This window comes from Rhizopus delemar, genomic scaffold, assembly GCF_000149305.1.
Source record: "Rhizopus delemar RA 99-880 supercont3.3 genomic scaffold, whole genome shotgun sequence".
Lineage (NCBI taxonomy): Eukaryota > Fungi > Mucoromycota > Mucoromycetes > Mucorales > Rhizopodaceae > Rhizopus > Rhizopus delemar.
The window spans coordinates 830,792-853,808 of NW_027137829.1; the positions used below are offsets into that span (position 1 = coordinate 830,792).

General features: G+C 36.3%; 6 protein-coding genes across 6 annotated transcripts; 3 read left to right on the forward strand and 3 right to left on the reverse strand.

The window, feature by feature from the left end:
• Nucleotides 1-733: 733 nt before the first annotated feature.
• RO3G_04533 (uncharacterized protein) lies at nt 734-5,725 on the reverse strand (the record flags this gene model as incomplete). The annotated part of the gene is made up of 9 exons (XM_067659123.1): nt 734-799; nt 854-1,242; nt 1,304-1,739; nt 1,882-3,897; nt 3,954-4,235; nt 4,288-4,840; nt 4,871-5,028; nt 5,077-5,276; nt 5,344-5,725. 9 exons carry the CDS (start codon nt 5,723-5,725, stop codon nt 734-736), a joined length of 4,482 nt encoding a protein of 1,493 aa, XP_067515224.1.
• A 2,570-nt stretch (nt 5,726-8,295) lies between these two features.
• On the forward strand, nt 8,296-9,305 carry RO3G_04534 (uncharacterized protein; the record flags this gene model as incomplete). Its single annotated transcript, XM_067659124.1, has 6 exons — nt 8,296-8,410; nt 8,473-8,531; nt 8,589-8,708; nt 8,762-8,922; nt 8,982-9,120; nt 9,183-9,305. 6 exons carry the CDS (start codon nt 8,296-8,298, stop codon nt 9,303-9,305), a joined length of 717 nt encoding a protein of 238 aa, XP_067515225.1.
• A 371-nt stretch (nt 9,306-9,676) lies between these two features.
• RO3G_04535 (uncharacterized protein) lies at nt 9,677-12,080 on the reverse strand (the record flags this gene model as incomplete). The annotated part of the gene is made up of 2 exons (XM_067659125.1): nt 9,677-9,684; nt 9,881-12,080. The coding sequence occupies 2 exons, from the start codon at nt 12,078-12,080 to the stop codon at nt 9,677-9,679; spliced, it is 2,208 nt and encodes a 735-aa protein (XP_067515226.1).
• Nucleotides 12,081-12,686: 606 nt separating this feature from the next.
• Nucleotides 12,687-14,912, reverse strand: RO3G_04536 (uncharacterized protein; the record flags this gene model as incomplete). The annotated part of the gene is made up of 4 exons (XM_067659126.1): nt 12,687-13,743; nt 13,796-14,229; nt 14,286-14,680; nt 14,735-14,912. The coding sequence occupies 4 exons, from the start codon at nt 14,910-14,912 to the stop codon at nt 12,687-12,689; spliced, it is 2,064 nt and encodes a 687-aa protein (XP_067515227.1).
• A 3,652-nt stretch (nt 14,913-18,564) lies between these two features.
• Nucleotides 18,565-19,511, forward strand: RO3G_04537 (uncharacterized protein; the record flags this gene model as incomplete). Its single annotated transcript, XM_067659127.1, has 5 exons — nt 18,565-18,603; nt 18,676-18,760; nt 18,831-19,066; nt 19,120-19,300; nt 19,426-19,511. 5 exons carry the CDS (start codon nt 18,565-18,567, stop codon nt 19,509-19,511), a joined length of 627 nt encoding a protein of 208 aa, XP_067515228.1.
• Nucleotides 19,512-20,396: 885 nt separating this feature from the next.
• Nucleotides 20,397-22,884, forward strand: RO3G_04538 (uncharacterized protein; the record flags this gene model as incomplete). The annotated part of the gene is made up of 4 exons (XM_067659128.1): nt 20,397-20,778; nt 20,840-21,387; nt 21,447-22,603; nt 22,662-22,884. The coding sequence occupies 4 exons, from the start codon at nt 20,397-20,399 to the stop codon at nt 22,882-22,884; spliced, it is 2,310 nt and encodes a 769-aa protein (XP_067515229.1).
• Nucleotides 22,885-23,017: the final 133 nt, after the last annotated feature.

The window sequence follows — 23,017 nt, forward strand, 5'->3', positions numbered from 1 at the left end:
TGCTGGATTTCAGCGAGATCTAAGATTAAGACTTTTTTTTTTTTTTTTTTACATTTTTGTAAAGGATCAGCCATCTTGTATTTACTAGCTATGAGAATCATATTATCAGCACACAATAATAAATTTATTTATAGGGCCGGCTGAACCAGGGTAAGGCAGCCATCTAACGATTGTCAATGTAGTGGTCATAGTAATTGTTTAATATAAGTAGAATACGAGAAAGGTGAGAGTAAGAATCCTTGGAGCACACCAGTGGTTGATGTAGGTGATATGAAGTGGTATTGTTCTAAATACGCGTATTTGAGCTTTATTCTATGATGCGTGCTCTTTATTGTCAAAAGGCTTTCGTTGATACACTTGCGATTCACTTGTGCTACGTCTGCCTCAATCAAATGATGGCAAAATGTATCGTTATTTTCTTTCTTCTGAACTGCTCTCGTAGTTTAATTTTTGGTACGTTATTTTACTTTTCACAGCAGCAAGCTTTATTTCGTTATTCTGTTGGCCGTAAGTATAGTCAAGCAAGGTATTTTTTCTTCTTAGTGTTGTTTCTATTATAGTTTAATGGTATAACGATGTCAAATTTATTGAACAAAAGAAAAATAATTAAGGACAAGATATCACAAAACAATAGAAGTTTTATTATGAGCATGTAAATCCATTTTATATCTGTAGAAATTGCTTTTATTTAAGTTATTGCTGAAAAGGGAATAGGTGAAGAATGGATATTGTCTTATTTAGAGGCTTCTTCTATTTGTTGTGCTAATGAAATTAACCGACGAAGACGCTTCAGGTTCAACTATGACAAACAAAGGTTAGTATGATAAACTAGTTAAGCATTTGATATATTTACCCATTGCGGCAAGTAAGTTTCGGGCTTTGTGTATCTTGGTAGAGGGACCTCATATGGATTCGAAGTATCTTCGATAGATACAGAATCTAGCAGTAGTACGTCACTCGCATCGCCACTGACTACATGCTCGGCAACAGCCTTAAGTATCTCTGGCTTGACAGGATTCTCATAATCAGCAATATGATACTGTGAGATAAGTTTTTGTACTTGTGTAGGCGATAATATCCAGCAAACATCATAAATATTTTCAATGTCTTCGACAGTTCCCTTCTTGAATTGAAGAAGCTTTGTTGTTTGCATTAAATGCTCCAATTGAAGAGCTCCTTCAGGAATATCATGGCTCTTGCACCATTCTTCAAGTCGTGTAATATTGTATTGAATTTGCATAGCTAGTGTATAAGAAAAATTGTTTAGTAAAATGTAGTGCAAACACAACAATATAGTTCTTACCTCGCTTCCATGAACAAAAATTCTTTCTCATTAGCAAATTATTGAAGGCTGTTACACCAATTAATTTCAATAATTCTGTTAATACTTGAGTTGCTACTGATTGCTCAATGTAGTAACATTTCATGGAACGATGCACCTTGTTTAAGAAGTTCAACAAGTCATCCATTGAATAATTTTGATGAGAAGAACCAATTAAGATCTTATTGAAGAATCTACCACCGGAATCATTGGTAACAAAACCAGGCAACGATTGTCCCTCAACGACGGCTGTGATAACCATTTTGCTAAGGTGTTTCTTAATTTCTTTCATCCAAGCATGATAGATGTTGTCTTCTAAGCATTGCAATTCAAATTTGATGTTATCCACCAATTTATTAAATTCGCTTCCACTGATCGTTTTGCGCTTGTCTTGGTAAAATTCTGGGCCAAGTTCTTGCTGAAGAATAATAATAAGCGATAATAGTTCATGAACATTAGTAAGCCAAAATGTACAAGGAACAACGGCATCTTCATCTGTGAAGCTCTGTTTAACATTGTTAGCATAGTATTCTACATTGCTTGGTGTTCTTTATACTTACTAAAAATTGCTTCTGAATAGAGTCCATAGCACTAAATAATAACCTTTCAGATTCTTGTACATATCCCATTTCCCACATTTCTCTGACGCAAATAGCAATTGTGTGTGCTGGGAACAATATTTCTCTTTTAGATGGTGGATTTTGTAAAGTGGGTAAAGGCATCTTGACTGATCTGATGAGACCCTGAAGGATTTCTTCTTGCAAAGGATCTTCATCTTTTATTAAGGCACGAATGGCTTCTTCTGGATTTTCATCTGGTGATCCACCGAGTCCTCCATGTTTAGTGCCCATCAAATTATCAACTTGATCAATCGATACTGCACGAGGGTTACTATCAGCAAGACGAATGTTATCTAATGAGTTCTTCAGTCGATTGCTGGTCATATCAGCTGTGCTGTTTCTGCGCGGTTTCTTTACCGAGGCAGGTGGAGGGCCGTTGGTGGTGGTTTCGGCCACTGGGGCAGAAACAGCGGGTTTAGAGTTGTTGCTGGGTGTATCTGCATAAGCACCTCCAGGTGATCTGCTTCGGTGGTATGGTATAGGTTCGGGATCTAACCTATGAGAACCTGGCGAGACACTACGCATACGAGGGCCAGGAGATACAGCGCGCAATGTATTGGGGTTTCCTTGTACACGTGGTGTGTTAAGCGCTTGAGATAATTGAGCTTTCAAAGCAGCTAACTGACTGCGAAGATCAGCTACTTCGGCTTCATCTGTCGCATTCTTTGCTCGTTCGTCAGACTCTTCCAATAGCTTACGTAATTTGATGTTTTCTGCTTTCTCTGTTTCTAGTTGACCTTTGAGCGTGCTTATTTCGCGATCTTGGCTCTTAACTTTCTCTATCGTTTGACGATGTTCATGTTGAAGTGAATTAAATTCAGCTTGCAATGCATCGTGTGTTGCTTGGGGAACAGTCGGATTTTGAAGTTCTTCTTCCAAATTTTTAGCTTTTCGCTCCATTTTTTCATATTTTTCTGTCCATGTCTTGATATGCGTTTCAAGTTGGACTGCACGATCGTTGACTACTTTGTTTTCATGTTGTACATTTCTGAGCGTTTGTGTTAATTCAACTACCTTATTTTCAAGTGTGTAGGAGACCTCCTTGAAATGATTAACGGATCTAGCTTCAGCACGAAGACCCATTAGCTGTTTAAGTGCAATATTGCGACGAATAACTGACTGTACGTTGATGATGAATTCTCTTTTGGCTTTATACTTCTTTCTAGCAGACCATCCTCGAATAAGTTTTTGAATTTGAGTTGCAGCATGGTTTTCTTGGATAAAGTGGAAATTGCGTTTTGCCAATTTAGCTTTGCATACTGTTTGAAGCTTGAGAATAAATGCCTTCTTTGATAGATATTCATTTCGGATAACATGTCTTTTCCAGTTCTTTTGGATCACAACAGCTGCTTTCTCTTCTCTGAGCCTTTGCATATTGGCCAGCGCTGCCTTTCTACGAGCAATACATTGAACTCGAATTGCCATTTCTCTCATACGCACATAGCGAATACGATAAACGAAACGCTTCATATGTTTTTGTAAGGTAATAGCACATTCGTTGAAGCGATCTGATCTTAGTTTTTCTAAATAGGCCAATTGTCCAGCACGGAAAAAGATCTTAGTAGTTCCTACTTGATATTTGTCTTCATCATTAATAGATGCCTCCAAAATAACTGAACACAATTGTCTAATATCTGGCTTGTCTGCTTTGGTGTCCCAATGTTTAGAGGAAACTAGGGCATAGTAACGATCTGCAAACTCCTCAAATGTCCAGCGAGAGGGATAGCCAGCACAACTGATACGAATAGTTTCTAACACACCACAAGCTCTCAATTGAGCTAGTACCATGTTGGGGTCAAATTCCCACGCCACTTTGGCCTCATTTGGCTTGATACAACGAATGTAGTGAACATTGGTATTTCCGATAGTCTCCATCAAATTAATCAATGATGATTTGAAGATTGCACCAAGTGTTGGTTTCTTAACCGCCATACTCATACGTTTACCGTTCTCAGGCTATGTTAAAGAGATAAGTCTATAAGCTAACGTTATGGGATAATATATCGACTTACAGGGGCAACAACATTACTAGCAGCAGCTTTATCCAACACTTCAGTCAAAAAGTCAAATTCAGCATTCTGTAAGAGTGACAGGTGTTCATCGGGCACTGTATCCTTGTTTTTATCAATGAAACTCTCTGCTTCATATTGAACGTCAAGGGCATAGTGAGCAATAGTGAAAGCGCTATTAGAGAAACGAGGTTTTTTAAAGTAATTTTTGTAATTAGGATTGTCAAAGTTGGAATACAATTTTTGCACAAATCCTTGATCAGAACCAGAAGGTAAACGGGATTCCTATGTGTACTGTTATAACTTTTTTGCTTCAAGAAATGAAAAAATACAATACTTCATCCAAAAGAGATAAGATACCAAGTTTTGCTTCAATCAATTCGATACATTTCTGATTATCACTGAATTCAATAAAAGTCCAATTGATCTTTTCACGCACGTACTCTTCTTGCTCTAGCTTAAAAACATGCTGATTGAATTGTTGTTGAAGTTTTTCATTAGCATAATTGATACAAAATTGCTCAAATGAATTCTTCTTAAAATGTTCAAAACCGTAGATATCCAATACGCCGATGAATGTTGCAATGTTATTTGGATCTGAACAAGAAAGACTTTCATTGGTAACAGACACAAGCCAGTCGAACAAGTTGGCATAAATATATTTGGCTACTGAATCTTTAACGACATGCGCTTGGACAGGACTTAAGTTGGTCACGATCTTTTCAGAACGAGTAACAATCTGTTTACGCACAATCCATTTTCTAAAATCGGAAGCCTTGATCCCTAATAAACGGGTGGCAGTCAAGAGAGCAGGATCTTCTTCGGATAACATAGCATCACCGCGTCCAGTAATCTTGATATTACCTATATGAAGCAACGCAGCCAATAGCCTAAATATCTTCCATTGCAATTGCACTGACAATCCAACAGTAGATAGTGCCCGTTGAGTTGTTTCAAACTCAGCAGCATCATCTACACCTGGTATGACACCAGTTCCACTTTGATTTAAGTAGTGGAATTGGTCATAATCGCTCAACTCGAAATCCTTCTTTTCTGACAAAGGAATACCTGCACAAAGCTACAATACTTTATAAATTTTGTGCCCAGTAATAAAGTATATATTTACTTGGTAAAAGATGTGATAATTTCTTTCAGTTTCAGGTTGATAGATCAGACGTGAACGCTCCAATAAATAAGTTCTGATCTTTGCGCCCACAATATTGGCAGAGTCATCAAATTGAATTTCAATGTATTTACCGAATCGAGATGAATTATCATTTCGTGTTGTCTTTGCATTACCAAACGCTTCCATAATTGGATTAGTAGCTAAAATTTGTTTGTTTTGTTTTTAGTCAAGGGGCTGTATATATCCTGTCAATGTGTTTGTTTATACCTAATATTTGTTCTTCTACTTCTGTCATATCACCACTCGATTTTTGCTTTTTACCCATCACTTCTTGATCGTCGGCAGTTGCAAAATAACGCATAATGTATTTTGCACTTACTGTTTTACCTGCACCACTCTCACCAGATACCACAATAGTTTGATTGACTTGCTCACGTATCATACAACGATAAGCATCCTCTGCAATGGCAAACAAGTGAGGCTCCAATTCACCACGTCTTCTTCCTGAATATTGCTGAACAATGTCTGGGTCATAAAGAGCCACTCGATCGAATGGATTCATGGCAATCAAAACAATACCAGAGTATGTATAGATCAACCTTTGCATATATCGAGTACGGATCGTATTTAAAACTAATTGAATGAACATTTAGTTTCAATGATGACAAAGGAGCTACTTGATAACGTTATATGTTACCTGCAGGTTCATTTAGATAACTCAAGTTTGTTAAATCATCTGTATATTCCATCTTTGGAGGGTTACGAAGCGGCGGTAGGTTTGATCCATTTGTTTTCTCTATTTCCGCTAAGGTTGACTCAAATATGTATTCCTGTAGAACTATGGTATTAATTTTTTTCACACAGTGCACATGTTCTGTATTAACCTTCTCGTCATTGTCCCCTTGAAAAACTATTTTAACTTTTGAGTCATCTATAAATGTATTTGAGATGCAAGTAGTAGAAATCCAGGCTTCTTTGTCATCTTCGAACCAAGCTTTCGTTCCTTGGGTATAAACTTCAACTGCCTGTCGAATGTTGGTTGCCATGGCAGCTTGTAAAAATAAGAAAAATTAATAAAGGAACGGAATAACGAAAAACAAAATTGGACTGTGTCACTGAAAAGTCAAAAAAAAAAAGTCAGGAACTGAATTCTCTATTCCACTTTAATTTCAAAATCAGATCATATAGGATCTCATCTTAAATGATTTATTAATAAGAGGCAAAATAATGCAAATGTAACACTGTGTGATGAAATTCACATATCAATTAGACAAAAAAGTGAATGAAACGCAAAAACTTGATATTTATCTTTCAATAATTTCATTTCAATAACCACATATGGAAAGGCAACAAATATCATTATCTAGTTTGTTCTGCTTTTGCTCCTAGTTCATTGAATAATCAAAGGAAAATTGTCTGGATATTCAATTAAAAAAGAGTGCACATTTTTATGCAAAACACAGGAAGATCAACAAGCATGAGCTCCGCTTCACTTTTTATTATTATAATGTTTTGTGATGTTTATTGCAAAAGACAACAAAAGAAATAGTCAAGAGCTAGCAGTTAACATCCTTATTGATACAAGCAAGCAAATATAAATTGGTATAAGTGAAAAATTACTTACCATAATTTGAAAGGTCACTTTCCCTTCCTAATTCTAATTGTCATGAACAGATCTGAGTACACCAGTCTGTTGCATGAAACTTTACGCTATAGCCAACTAATCTAAACAATGACAAATATTTGGATTTACTTTGTTTATAGTCTGGGTTTTTAAAACTACGTCTTCAAAATTTTCATCTGTGGTTAGACTCCTGACTTTAAATGTTATACATTACGATCATAAATTTTACAGAGACAGAGTGAGAAGCGTGTCATTTGAATTGAGCTTCCAATCATATATGGAAACACTCGATATGCTGGTAACCATTTGCCTTCATGGAGAAGCAGAGTCACATTTTATTGTAAGGTTCTTAGGAACAAACCTGGACAAAAATCCAAATGATTGACTTGAGAAAAAAATTTGATCCTGTTTTCTATTATCCGTTTATTTATTCATTAAATTTCTGTTGGGCAACTCTTTTATGAACTACGCTTACTAAAAGTAAATCGTTAAAAAATAGGCGTTCAGTAAAACATACTTGGTTGCACGTCATCCCTTGTGTGTGTCCTCTAGGTAAAATACTATGGCATTAAATACAGTTGAAATGCTTTACAGATAACCCAAGAAGAATTTAATAGATAAAATGCGTTTTTCTTTTTTTTTTTTCTTTTTTTTTTTTTTTCTTTTTTTTCTTTTTTTGTTTCGCTAGTCTGAATATTTCATTCCAACTCGACAACTCGGATCCCTTTAGAAACGGTACAGGATCTTCGACACTACATATCACATAGAGCTGTTGGTAAATGCTATCAAGTGCTCTATTGGTAGTCAGATAGTCAATTGGCTGTCACAAGCTGTCATAAATGACACTGTATGTATCGTAATATCTAATAATGTGATTAGAGTAAAATATAGTGAATACTTTACCTTTAAGAACAATAAATGTCTATTTTAATCAACAATCAGCAACTAGCAATTATTTATGCGCAATTATGAATATCCTTTTAACCAAATAAACTTTAGTACGACTAAGTTTGAAATCTTTCTGATATACCTTTTCTTTTTACATTATTAAATGGCTAATATAGTATTCTCTATTGATTAGCAAATCATTGAGGGGTGAGTGTATTCAGTATTCGATGAAACTAGTACTGAAGTCCGAATCAATATTATATTTTTAGGGAGCTGCCTTCATTTTGACACGATAGAAGGTTAATATGATCTGAAACAAATTGTGCTCTAATCGGATTGTGAAATAAAAGGCTTGCCTCGCCTTTTGTAAGTAATCTGGTCATTATATGATATCATTTACTAGAAAAAAAAGGAGAAAATGAGACAAAGACAACAACAGGGCACGCTACAATCATTTTGAATCAAAGCACTTATTTAAAATTTCCTTTTAGAAGATATTTCCCGTTAATGGATAACATTGATAAACGTGCAATTTTATTGCCAACGTCGAACCATTATTGATTGTTACACTTATAGCTTTGTTTTAGAGTTTCACCTTTTATGGTAAATCGTCAATAATTTGTACCTGCACACAAACATTTATAAGAGAGACACTTGAGCAACAAAAAAAAATCACTTCATCCCTGTTCTTTCTTACATTACTCAACATGACCCTTCCTGATTTTATGACTGACCCAAATGCTGTCCTTAAAGATACTGAACATCAGTGGCGTTATGGACGCATACCTGACTATACCAAGGTGAACAAGGCTTTTGATGCAGGTAACATGAACCAAATGATGTTCAACTTGTTTGATTTTCTAAAATCCTTGTAATACTATTAGAAAAAACCATGACTCATGCTGAAGGATCCCTTGAATGGCTTGTATCTAACTTGGTTAAGGTATGTATATTCATTTTCTTTGGCTTAGCGAGTGTGTTCATAAATTCTTTTATTTAGAATTGGGAAAAGGAAATGTCTTACAAACTCAATGCAGATGAAATCCGTACAATTGATCGCAAAAAGTATAAGTTCTCTTGCAACGGCTTAAAGCCCCAAACGATTGATGAAATGCTTGAGGTTAGTTTTCTTTTTATTTACTCTTTTCTTCTTTTATCTAAAAAAGGGCGTAGGTTGGTACTTACAATGCTCTTATTGGCGACACTGAGCTCTATAAGGCCAGTGAAATGGATTTCTCGGAATCCCACAAGCTTTTCAAACGTGCTCTTCGCACCTTTTCTTGGGAAGTTTTACAAGTCTATAGTGGGCCACCTGTTGTTGCTTTCAAATGGCGGTAACTTATAGTGCACGATATGAGTAATCATCCTTTTGACCCATTTCTTTCTATTTTAGCCATTGGGGTACAATGACAGGTAATCTTTCTGTCAAGGTCGGAAACGGCAAGAAGCTCGAAGCTCCTGCTTCCAACGAATTAGTTGAAACCTTTGGTGTTACTGTTGCAAAAGTCAACGATAAATTCGAAATTGAAGAAGTAAGATTGTATAAATATAGATTCGAGCTATAATTACTTAGAATTTTTTTTTCATGTGATAGCTTGAGACATTTTATGATCCTAATCAATTGATCCAACAATTGGCAAAGAACAAGGATCAAAAGAAAGAAGAAGATGGTGCTGCCTCTTTGTGTCCTTTCATGGCTGCCAATAAGCTCAATTAATTATATTATTTTGGATAATAGACGTTTCCAGAAGGAACACTTGTACCCTGTAGAACAGGGGAGAATATACCGAAAAATATAAATAAACTATTTAGTGTTCAAGAACTTTGTGTTACAAAAAGGGTAAACATTCAGTACCTTCTCTTTGCATTTAAATGTTTCTTTTTATGGGATTAACAATAAAATAAATGTCTCACAGAAATGTATGAAAAAGAGGTTATTTTATTTGAATAAAAATGCAGTAAGACCCATGTCTTTAGAAAAAATTTATGTGCTTCCTTTTAAATACTTGTCTCGTTCTATTTGTGCAGGTGTCATTTCGGCTCCCGATGCCATCCATGGTATACCTCCCCTAGTCTTTTTGTCTTTCCTCATCGTGCTAAAGAATCCTGGTCTGTCTTCTGAGGTGAGTGTCTGGGCACCCTGTTGTTCCTCCATGACTTGTATAACAGATAACCTTGATGTCCCATTCTTTCTTCCGTTCCATGTAGAAGAAGGATATCCTCCACTGAGTCTGACGGCCGTTGCAGTGCTCCCACCTCCGCTGCTTCTTCTACTGTGTGCGTTATCGTTACTTTCTGTGTTATGCTTTGATGAGAAACGCTCTGATAAAATGGAGGGCTCATCACCAAAAGAAGACGCCAGTATTTTGTTGCTGCCATTCAAACCGGTTGAAAGGCGGTTTGTGCTTTTTTGCGCCATTGGATAGTATTCTATTTCATTGTCAGGAATAACGGTACGAATAGTAGAGGATGAGAATGAAGCCACTGGCTCAGGTGCTTGTTGAGGAATGATTGCGTCTTCTGATAGAGTATTGGTGGAACACATAAGCTGAGTTGTTCTTTTCGCTTGTTGTGAGAGCAATGATTTGGTTAAAAGGGATTGACGACGAGAGCTTTGTTTGCTTATTCCCACCTGCTGCATGGACCCTGATTCTATGCTGTCGGAATCAAAAGCAGAGCTAGATACAAATTCATTTTCTTTGGTGCAATTGCTGTCTATTTGTGTATTTTGTAGTACTTTACGACCCGACTTGAACTCTCTATCCTCTTCGTAGACTGTATCATTTTGAGCCACAGCATCATTTAATCCTTCAGATGAGAGAGATATTGATTGCTTCATGATCAGACCGTCTGCTTCAACTTTTTGAGAAGATTCCTCTAAACTTTGCTTCTTTTTATCGCTACTTATTGAGTACTTGGATGAATAGTCTAAAGTGCCTTGAGACAACTGATTTATTCTTCTACTATTGGTCCGATGATGTATAGATATTGCTGAGCTCTCTTGCAGTTGTTCAGAGTTAAGTTCCATCTTTTGACTATCACTTGGTACAACTTTGTTGATATTTGTCAAAGATGAGGATTGATCAAATAAGCCTCTTAAAGACTTATTGACACCATGTGTAGCATTGGCCGTAAGCGTTTTTAGTGTGTTTTTACCCAATGTACCTCTTCTTGTGGAATCTTTACGAGAAACTTTGGCTGCATCTTCTTTTTTGCCTCCTTTCTCTTGAAATATAGTACTACCACTTGATTTAGAAAGAGTACCATGAATAGAGAATATAGAATTATTTAAAGAAGCCCGATACTGAGGAGCAATAGAGTAGGACGAGTCAGAATTTTTGATGTCTTCTACTCGAGTTTCAGGTGCTGCCTTACTATTTTCTGCCTTACTACCATCCCACCACTTGCTGATATCCATCACGTTGGCGCTTGATTGACGGTTTGTACGACTGAGTGTGGCAGGTAAAGCAGCCTCTTCAGACAAATTGGTTGGGAAGCTTTCCTCCGGAACCAAAATGCTTTGGCGCACAAAGCGCCTTACTGATCCAGAACTAATCGTCACGTGTTCTGTATTGGCAGGCACACGAGAGTTGCGAACTGTGGCGAACTTTTGGGCGTCTTGCTTTGGCATGACCTCAGGTTGATCAGGATTAAGGACCATGGAACGTGCCCTGGCTTTCCGTGAGGCGGATCGAATGATGCGTTTGGCTGCCAGAGCTGGTTCTTCATTCTCAGAAAGAATATCGTCCATATCGTTTCTTGAATTGGATTTTGTGCTTGTTACTTCAGGTGAACAGTTGCTCTTGCTTAGATCAAAAGCTACTTGTCGCAGTGATGATAGCGGACTTTCCTCTGTTAATTCATGTTTTGAATTTTCAGTGAATATTTGCTGAGCGAGTACAGGTTTTATTGCACCTGCACTTGTTGGCTTTCTCACCGATTGATACAATGACTTTTTCATTGTTGATGCCTTTCGATGAATATTTGCCGCTGCATTTGAAAAGGTATCCAAATCAATTGAGATAAACCCGCTATTTGAATAATGTGCACTCTGACGCCTCTTGCCTGTCTTTTTGCTATTTATATACATATCGTACAAATCAGAAGAGCCGTCCTCTAGTTCCATCTTGTCTGAAAAGAATGAACTTGAAGGAGGTGGTAGTGGCAGTGAAATTCTAATCTCCTGAAGTGGCTCAGGGGCAGGTTCATCTTCATCATCCTGTTTCTGCGGAAAATCTTGCTTTGATGGAGTGGCTGATATTGAGGTGTTAAGGGAAGGATGCTTAGGCTTTTCATCTTCAATCACTGATGGAATTGTTTCAAAATTTGGAGTTTTCGACAATTGCTGTTCTTGCTGAAGTTTTTGCTGCTGTTGTCCGGTAACAAGTGTTTCCAAAGATTCAACTGATGGTTTTTTTTCCACATTTTTAGCATGAATATGATATCTTTTACGAAATCGTCTGACAAAGATAAAGACGAATACAACAATCATACTAGCGAGTACTACGATGATTACTATTGACCATACAGGGGCGACTGATATTATAGAATTCGTATTGAGATTATCGTTTGAATCCATTCTTCCTTTGTAAACATTTATTATTAAAATCAGGACAGTAAAAGGAGAGAACGAATGTATCTTACTAGCTTTTCTAGAAATAATTAATAAAGTTGTAATAAAAGTAGTGTATAATAATATTAAAAAAAGAAAGAAAGAAATAAGGTATTATTTGCTTTTCAGTATGCTTAAAACATCGGGGTATTACATACAAGCAATAGACGGAGAAAGAGAACAAGAGAGAAAGAGACACATATAAAATTGATTAGGAGACATAAAAGGAGACAGAGGAGATGAAGTTGCATAGTATAGGGGGGGGAATAGTACAACAAAAACTTAAAAAGATGGACATGAAAATATTAAGGAGTAAGGCTGAAGATATAAACACGTGTAATGAAAACAGTTTAATTACTTTTTTTCTTGCAAGATCTAGTTTTCATGTCATTAGTTTATTTTTTTTTTTACTTTAATGAATTAAAAAAATAGCGTTTTAAAATAATACAACTTTATTATACAAGCAATTTTTATGTAATCATCTAATTATTTTCCACCCCTCTTTCTTTGTTTCTCTTGTCTTGGTTTACTATTATCTTTTCTGAATTTCTTTTTAGAATTTTTATCATTCTTGTCATCTTCTCGGCTTCTTTTATTGCCAGTCTTTGGCTCTTCTCTTTTATGACTGTCTCTTTGTGCGCCTCGTCTGTCAACAACATCCTTATTTTCCAAAGAGAATTCTACAATAAGACGTTTTCCTTTAAAAATATCTGGATTGTTATTAAGGTATCTCAGGGACGCCAAAGCATGAGCATGAGTGGAGAATTCTAAAAAGCCATAACCTTTTGAACGTAATTGGTTGGTTGCAACATCAATTCTGTCTTTGCTTCTAATGATTTTAGCTTGCTTAATACGAGGCAGGTATTGCCAGCCTTCTTCCTTTTCTTCTTTTGTAAGATCTGTACGAACATTGGCTTTCACCTCATTTTTGAATTTTTGAACACTACTGATACCAAGTGCCTTAAGCTCCTTGTCGTCTACTTTAACTGGCAAATTACGAATGGAAAGACGGGTTTTGGATATATAAAGGGAAGGGTTGTTGCTGATAAGCTTCTTTCTGCTAGAAAATGATAATTGACGCTTTGTAAGCTCTGCTTGTGTCATTGTTTCCGCAGCTGGTGTTCCAGGGAAAACAACACCTTCACGCATTAAATAAAGGTTACGTTTGTCTTCTTTCTTCTTTTGAGATTCATTGTTGTCTTTGATTTGTTTGGCTTGTTCACGATCAACAGCTAAAGTAACGTCTAACACTCGACCATTAAGAGTGAATTTGGAGCCATCACCTGAAGTTGACTCTGGAGTAATGATACTCTTGAACATCAATCCCTTCTTTTTCTTTTCACGTTTAGAAAGTAATTGATTCATAGCTTCTGAATCGTTGTTTTCGTCCTTCTGTGATAAGTTACGAAGAGCCTCTGCTTCTTCCAAGCATTTAGCAGCATCTTCTTTCTTTTTCATACAAACAAAACCAGTACCACGGGATAATCTAGTGACTGGATCTCTGGTTATCTTGGCATAAACAACAGGTCCCCATTGCTTAAATCTATGTAGCTCAAGTTAAATATATTTCGATGATTGTGGAGAGTATAACTTACAATTGCTTCAAATCCTCCTCTGTTGATTCAAATAAAAGATTACGAACAAACAATGTTCTACCTTCAGAAGGCGTAGGTCCTAATTTCCTGGGTTTCTTCTCTTCTTCCACAACAGCTTCTTCCTCATCACTATCATCTTCATCAGATTCACCCTCAGAATCATCCTCTTCGCTCTCATCTTCCATTTCCTCATCTTCATCATCGATATCTTCCTCGTCAGAATCAGCATTTTCCGCTTCTTCATCAGTATCATTGCTCTCATCTTCCTCTTTGTCTTCGTCATTTTCTTCTTTCATTTCAACATCCTCATTGTTGGTATCATCTTGTTCTTCTGATTGTTTTGCCTCACTTTCTTGATATCTACGTTTAGGAATAGACCAATCAACAGCAATTGTTCTACCATGATGCTCTGTAGCATTTAATGCCTCCATGGCCTAATATAAAATGATAAATAATCTTTGTCTTATTTTAAAAAAAAGTCAATACTCACAGCTTTAGCTTCATCCACTTTGTCAAATTGAATAAAAGCAAATCCTCTAAGGGGACCACCTTCCCATTTTCTTGGAAGCTTAACATCATGAACTTTACCATGAGCATTAAACAATTTGCTCAAGTCAGCTTCTCTATATTTCCAAGGCAAGTTTCGCACAATCAAACGGGCATTAACCTCGAATGCAGCTGGTTCTACTTTTTCTTTAGGTTCACTTTCTTTCTTTTCAGATACGGGTTCTGGTTGTTTTGTCTTTTTATTATCGTCATGAGCTGTCTCTGATTTACGCTTGGCAAGTTCAATTTTAATCTTTCTGCCCTTAAACTTGACATTCTTTAATTTGGTCAATGCCGTTTGAGCATCCTCTTCCATCGCATAGTGAACATAGCCAAATCCTTTGTTACGTACAGGCTTACTCTCTTCTGCCTGATCGGACTGAGTTTGTTTACGCTCTGTTACAACAAAGCACTTTCTGACTGGGCCAATCTCACCAAAGAATTCTTCTAAATCTTCATTGGTGGCATTGAAGGGAAGACCTCTTACGAATAATGTCAATTTGGCATGTGAATCAACAACAGTTTCGTTCTTTTCTTCTACAATGTTATTATCCGCTATTTCTTCTGACATTATATTCAAGTTTTGAAGAAGAATGGGTAAAAGAAAAAAAATTAAGAACAAAATTAAAATGATACTGTTAGTGGCTTGATGGATGACAACCGGTCACAGTGTAGCCCTGAAAATAAACTCCACTTTCATGCAAAATGCCAAAATCTAATTGTACAGAAAGTTAGGAAAAGGCGTAGTTTACATCTGAAGTATCTTCTTTAAAAAGTACATGCTTCTTTAACCCAAATACTTCTAATAACCAATTGAGTTGTGCTATCAAAACTATACAATCTCTTAATGTACTTTAGTAGAATACATTAAGAATATATAACAAATGCTAGAATCAACCAACATATTTCAGTTGTAAAATAAGCAATATGAAATAGTTAAGCTTATTAGCGTGCTAACTAAACAATTTGTATGTGAAAATATCAAATTTTGGCTACTAACGAGCTTTTAATGATTCCATCGACTTTAATGATTTTTTATATCAATAGCTTATAAGGGGAAAAAAATGCAGCAAGCATAAATGCTGAGAGAAGGTTCTGATATAATAATAAAAATCATTAAATTACTTTAGGCGTTAATGGTGTAATTTAGTTAGCTACATTTCCCTTTCGTATAAGAGACAGTGAGAATAAAGTAATAAAGGTTGAAATAATCCATACTTACTGATAGATTGTAAGCATGTTGTAGTTGCCCTATGCTAACTTTTGTTGCTTTAGTTCAACTACTGGACAATTTCAAAAATAGAAACTGCCTGGCTACCTTTTGCTGAAATTGGCTTGTCTGAACTAATTTAACATTTATACATCTGTTAATAGGGAGAAATAAAAGTATCTCATTTTCAGACAACATGTAAACTGTTGTAATACTACGTAAATTTAAGTTGTAAAACCAGGAATTTCAATTTGTCTAAAGAAATCGATTTCATCTCGACCCAAGATGTGGTTATAAGCTCTTAAGTTGCACCTTTATTCTTAATTTATATATAACTAAAAAATTAGATTTCTTTTTTTTTTACATTTTCAAATCCGTGCATCGTAATTTTAATATACCAAGTCATAATGGCCCTATACCTGAGCAAATCCAAGAACTGCTCAAATTCAGGTTAAAGAAAGAGAGTAAAGCGACGATCATGATGATCGCCCTAAGCTCCCAAAAGAGCTTTTCAATGAAATTGAACAATCTTCCAGTATTGAACTTAAAGCAAAACTCAAAGAGCTCGCTAAGGACACTACCAAATACAATGGAGGAAATGGACAGGTCAGGAGCTGTCAACAAGCTGTCCCTACCAGGGTTACGCAAGTACTAAGTTAAAGCAATATAAGCTGTGGCTATAATCCATAAAGGGGTAGACAGGTTCCGGACAGCAGCAAGATCAGCCACAGAGATCTACAACGATACCTTGTACATTAACGAAGAAGGAGAACAAGAGGGAGACATGCAACAAACCTTGGAAAAAATTAGACACCTTGACATATGTGGATCTGTGACAGGAAAAAAAAACTGGATGGGGACACTAAAAGCCTCACGCCCTATGCATTTTGATTGATTTACGGACTTAAATGCCTCGAAGACAAAGACATTAATGGAAAGCATTTGGCTTTCTCTCCTAATCTTGTGGGAAGGTTTAACAAATCAGATACGAAGGATCCATTCTTAGGAGTTTCAGCAACAAACCCTTCAGAGGATATGGCCCTAGGTCAGGAGACCTGAGAGGGATGGGATACCGAAATCAATCGAGGATTTTTTTTTGAGTGGGAACGTGGTCGGCGATCATGTTCATAATTACCTAGAAATCAGCAGTCGTCACGACAGTTGATAACTTTAGTATGATCACTGTTAATATTAGAAGTTCTAGAGAAAGCATTAAAAAAGTATTAAAAAATGCAAATAAGGCAGAAAATACATATAGGCTAAGAGTAAGAAGATTATAATATTTTTCAAGATGGTATTCCCCCCTGGGTCACCTGAATCAATTTACCCAGATTCGATAAAGAATAGCAGCCCACCAATGGCTCTTACCAGGTATCAGTCGAGGACATCAGATTCAATTCTACAAGAAACCTTAACCAAGAAGATTGAAATCGTTCAACTTATCACCTATCACCCAATAAACAGCAGGCGACTCATTAGTAATTCTGGCTATCCAGGGAGATAGAGAAATTATCTACACAAAATAGCTAGTGCATATCATAGATTTTCACAACCCAGAATCCGAACAAGATGCTCTCCTATATTAATTGCTGATAACCGACGAGTATATCCAGTGCCATCACTTTAAGACGGAAGTTGTTCCCGCGTTATTACAATTGACAGAAAGGGAGGATTTGATCACTAAGATGGGCCACAAGAAAGCTGATATGGCGATGCCTATTCACATTAATTTCAAATAATTTTTATCTTCCCAGTACAAAGAGGAGAAGTTGCTCTTCAACGAAATCTCTTCGATGATGCCTTTATTGATGTCCTATTATCCAACGTATTACCCTTTCACTTCCAGACTTCAGTGGTGTCTTGCAAGATTCCGTCCTTTCGTCTTTCCTTTATTCGCATTGCAGTAACAGCTTTCCTCGTATCCTTCGTTCTCCCCCTAACGATGATAATTCGCCTCCTTTACAGCTACATTTCATATCTTCATATCAGTACCTGATTTGTTTTGTGAAGAAACATACAGGTTTATTGACTCTACTGCAGATTATCTTCGCAGAGCTTTTGTTAAACAGATGAATGAGAAAAGATCAAATAAATCAAGTCATGCTGTATGTCAATGTGATGGCAGTAAAAATGCCTATTTACTCATACTTCTAACTTTATACTATTTTCCACACATGCTTTGAGCATTCCCATTGTAGAAAATTGAATCATTTGTGCATTACAAGTTTTTATAACCATCATAGTTTTTTATTCAAAGCTTTTTTACTAATCCATCTATTACTTCTTCTTTTATATTGCAATAAGGAATTTATATTATCTATTGATTAATCTTTTTCATGAACTGTTTCTTATGGCTCTAACCATCTTGTTATTCTTTCATAGCATTTATTCAATCCCAGAATCATTTCACATGGATTTGGACTGTTTGCTGAGTAGATTAAAATTTAGAAAATCATGATTGAGCTTAATCAAAACCACAGACTGGGATTCATTAAAGCTGTTAGTTAGAAGTAATCAAAATCACGAATTGATGAAATGAACACAGCAATAAGAGCACTCACTTAAATTATAATGTAAGGAATGTGATAAACGGCGAAACATTGTATAGTTAAAGGTAATATACTTACATGAACCTTCTTTCTGGTAAATATATTGAAAGCTAAAAGCAACAGTGCAAAAAAGACTTTCGGCTTAGAAGTATAGAGAAATCTGTTAAATCTTTAAAACAAAGCTTAATGCAACAATTCACATTTTGAAATTAAATTACAGACCTTTGCTTTTCTTTAAATGTAGATGAAATAACCCGTATTCAACAGAACCTTTTCATCTAAGCTTGCAGAATATAAGCTAGTGTGCGTACTTCTTTATTTTTTCTAGAATGACTCCTCGATCTAAAGCACCCTCTTTCTAGGTGATTCCTGCTATGATAATACAGAGCGGGGTTTTAATGATTTATTGAGACAGAACAGGTCATTGCTTTAACTTCTTTTTTTTTTAACTGCGTTCTATAAAAATGGATATAAAAAGCTGGTTACATACTGTACTTCAGCATGTAAGTATAACACGTAATCTAGATAAATGTGTGTTTTTGTATTAAATGTTCTTATTTGAAACATGTTCCTAGTACCAAGATCCTGAAAGAACATTTCGAGATGTAGACACAGTACTTCAAACTTATTTATCTTTGAAACCAAAGATGGATACTTATAGTAAAGTTCATAATTGTGTCTTTAGTAACTTACTATTTTCATTAACTGTCTTCTACTTTGCTTAAATTAGCTTCCAACGACGGTCATACACAATTATTATTATGTTTACACGGTACTATTCCTATCACTTATCGTTCTATTCCATACAATATCCCTGTCGCATTTTGGGTTCCAAGAGAATACCCCAATTCATCCCCTATCCCATACGTTAAACCCACAGCCAGCATGCTGATACGAGAGGGCAGACATGTAGATAAAAGTGGGCTATGTTATCATCAATATAGATCCAGCTGGTCAAATGATCAAGTAAAAACGCATTATATCTTTTTGTTTTCTTTCTTCTTATAACCTTATTATAGAAACATAATCTTTTAGAGCTAGTAGCTATTTTGCAACAAGTGTTTGCACAAGAACCACCTGTTTATACAAAACCCAATGCAGCCACACCAACTCCTCCTGCAATAGGATCACCACAATTTCAAGAGTCGCTTTTAGAAAATCGAAATTCACCCACTCAGCAAAGACAAAATATGCCTTTAAGTAACCATAAACCCCCTTCACCTTGGATGAATGAGAGCACAGCGCTCTATAATTTAAATCAAGGATTAGCGGTAAAAAAAAAGGAAGCAGGGAAAAGCTTTGTAGGTCACTGACATAAATCATAGTCAATGCATCTCAGCCCAAGCAGCACAACTTCCAAATCAGCCTCCCTTCCAACAATATCTCCTATGCCCGTTCCACATGTACCTAGTCCACCCGTACGACCCAATACAACGGATAGCTATACAATGAATAATAAAAACCTTCACGAAGCTCTTTATAGAAAGCTGACAGATAGGATACAGCAATACAACGTTTCTTTATCAGGCGAAATGGATAAATTACTCATTCAGAATCGGCAGCTGAATGAAGGAGAGGCAATCATTGAGAAAGAATATAGGACATTAAGCGATCTAAAGGAAAGGTTACAATTCAATCAACTTGTTTTGGAGACCAGATCAAAGGAAGTTGATGACATTATAAACAAAGTGAATGCTATGCCTGATGTACAGATAGACGAAACAATATGTGGAACCAGTGTTGTAGGAAATCAGTAAGTAGAAGCACTTTCAGGAAAGTCTCTATTTATGCTAAGCATATTTATATAGGTTATTTGAACTGGTAGCAGATGACAACGCTATATCAGACACTGTTTACTTCCTAGCAAAGGCATTAAACTCGGAAAGAATCGATTTGGCTACTTTTATGAAGGTATATTGCCAATCAAATGATCTTCATTCTTCTTTTTTGCTTATACTTTTCCAGTATACGCGTATGTTATCTAGGGAACAATTTATGAAAAGGGCATTGATAAAGAAAATTACTACACAAATTATTTAATAAACAATTTTGTCTTTTGATAATGCTGTATTATGGATGAATGTATATGTATTTTTCTCTTTAATATGAAAGTGTGTGGTTAATCTAGTAAATTAGAGTAACGTATATCAATACTACTTGTAAAGCTGAATTTGCACAGATTTCTTAATTTGGGACCGCGCACAGACGGAACAACTGTTGCACCCCCCCCTCCCTTTCAATAAGAATAAAACGCAGCAAAAATATCAAAGACGGTTTTTTTTTTTCTTTAGAGAAAATGTTCAGACTCTTATCAAGACAACCAAAGAGAGTAACCAATTATAAACTTTTATGCCGTTCCATTTCAACTGTTAAACAAGTTAAGCCCACGTACATCAAATCGCCCTTGACTTCTACCACCACACCATTTCAACAGTTACAAGGAAAGCGATGGACATTTATGAATCAAAAGAGAAGTGCTACAACAACTCATGATCTATCTTACAAGCAAACACCCTTTTTGCAGTGGAAGTTGTTTCCTGATTTTGAGCATTTGGTAACTCAAACAGCACCTGCCATAGCCGTTCCAGCATTCCAAAAATTAATTGAAGCTGCCAAAGCGCAATTTGTTGAACTCGAAAAGACATTTGAACCCACTTGGGAAGGAACGATCGGCAAATGTAAGTGTATTTCTGAGAAGCAAACGATCATATGAAGTTTAATAGATTACGCCTTTTTTAGTGACAGAGCTTGAGGATGAAATATCTAGAGCTTACGGTATCCTTTCACACTTGAACGGTGTCAAAAACTCTGCAGATATCCGTACCACATTAGAAAAGATCCAACCTGATTTTGTCAAGCTTGGATTAATGATGAACCAATCGTTTCCCAAGTACAAGGCTTTAGAGGAATTAAGAAATACGCCTGAACAGTGGAACAAACTTGATAAAGTACAGCAACGAATTGTTGAACACACTTTACGCGACATGAAGCATGCAGGCATTGGATTTCCTCCTGATTCTGTGGAAAAGAAGAGATTCAATGAAATATCCGAGCGTTTGTCTTATTTATCTTTAACTTTTGGAAACAACGTCTTGGATGCAACCAATTCTTTCAAAGAAGTTATTACAGATAAAGATCAACTTGCTGGATGCTCAGAAACATTTTTAGAAACTTTGAGAAAAAATGCTGAAAGGCACGGTATTAAAGAGGGATACTGTATCACACTTGACTTTCCCATCTATGGACCATTTATGACCAACTGTAAAAATAGAGAGTTGCGCGAAAAGGTATGAGAGAAGATGATGACAAGCGAAAAAGAAAAATGATCTAAATTTTCATTCTATAGATTTACAGAGCTAACATTACCAAAGCTTCCAGTGGGGCAGTCAATAATGAACCCATCATCAATGAAATTCTTACATTGAAAAAAGAAAAGGCTAAATTATTGGGCTATGAAACACCTGCTGATCTTTCACTCTCTGTCAAGATGGCACAAAGTCTTCAATCAGCTGAATCCTTATTGGATAGTTTGTTTGATGCCGCCTTACCTCATGCCAAGAAAGAGCTTGATGAACTTACCCAATTTGCATCAAACAAATTAGATCATCCTACTCCTCTACAGCCTTGGGATACTGGCTATGTGACTGAACAATACAGAAAGGAACTTTTCAAGTATGATGAAGAAACAATCTCTCAATACTTTGCCTTTCCAAAGGTATTGAAGGGTTTGTTTGACGTTGCCAACGAAGTGTTGGGTATTCAAGTACGTGAGCTGAGCTCTCAAGATATGAACGATAAAAAAATTACACGTTGGCATGAAGACGTAAAGGTGTTTGAGGTATCAGAAAAGGGTAAAACCGTTGCCTACTTTTATGGCGACTTCTATTCTCGTCCCTCTGAGAAGCGTAGTGGTGCTTGGATGGATATTGTAACAACTCGCTTCAAACATCAAGACGGACAAGTAACGTTACCTGTAGCCTACTTGATCTGTAACCAACCTCCACCTCAATCGGATAAAGAACCTTCATTGATGAAATTCCGTGATGTGGAGACATTATTTCACGAGTTTGGTCACTGCTTACAGCACATGATGACAACAGTGGATTATGCTCCTGCCTCTGGTATCAACGGTATCGAGTGGGACTTTGTCGAGGTAGCCTCACAGTTCATGGAGAACTTTTGCAGTGAACCCGAATGGATTCACAGACTCTCTGGACATTACAAATCAGGTGAAGCTATACCAAAAGATATGGTTTCGGCTCTTGTAAAGGGTAGAGAATTCATGAGTGGTCTCGCTACCTTGAGACAACTTCATTTTTCAAAGTTAGATTTGGCATTGCATTCTCGCTTTACGCCTCCAACTTCTGATGGTGACCTCACTATTTTTGACGTGGATGCAAAGATTGCTCAACAGACTGTGTTGACACCTCGTTTGCCTGAAGATCGATTCTTGTGCAGCTTTAGTCATATTTTTGGTGGTGGTTATAGTGCAGGTTATTACAGGTACACAGAAGAAGAAAAAAAAAGAAAGATAAGATTTATAATATTTTTTGGTAAATAGCTACAAATGGTCAGAGACGTATTCTGCAGATGCATATGCAGCATTCGAAGAAGCAAGAACAAAATATGGAACCAAAGGCATTCGATCCATGGGACAACATTACCGTGACACTATCCTTGCATTAGGTGGAGGAACTGCACCCAAGGATGTTTGGAGAGAGTTTAGAGGAAGAGAGAATGTAGATGTCACTGCTTTACTTCGACACTCTGGTTTATCCAAATAATAAAACAAAGTATTGTATTAAAAAAAGGTATATGTTTAATTTAGTTCTATTAATTGATAACTTGGAAACACAAGCTCATCATCTAACATCTTTCTTAACTGGTCTACAATAAACTTTTCAATCTTCCCCACAT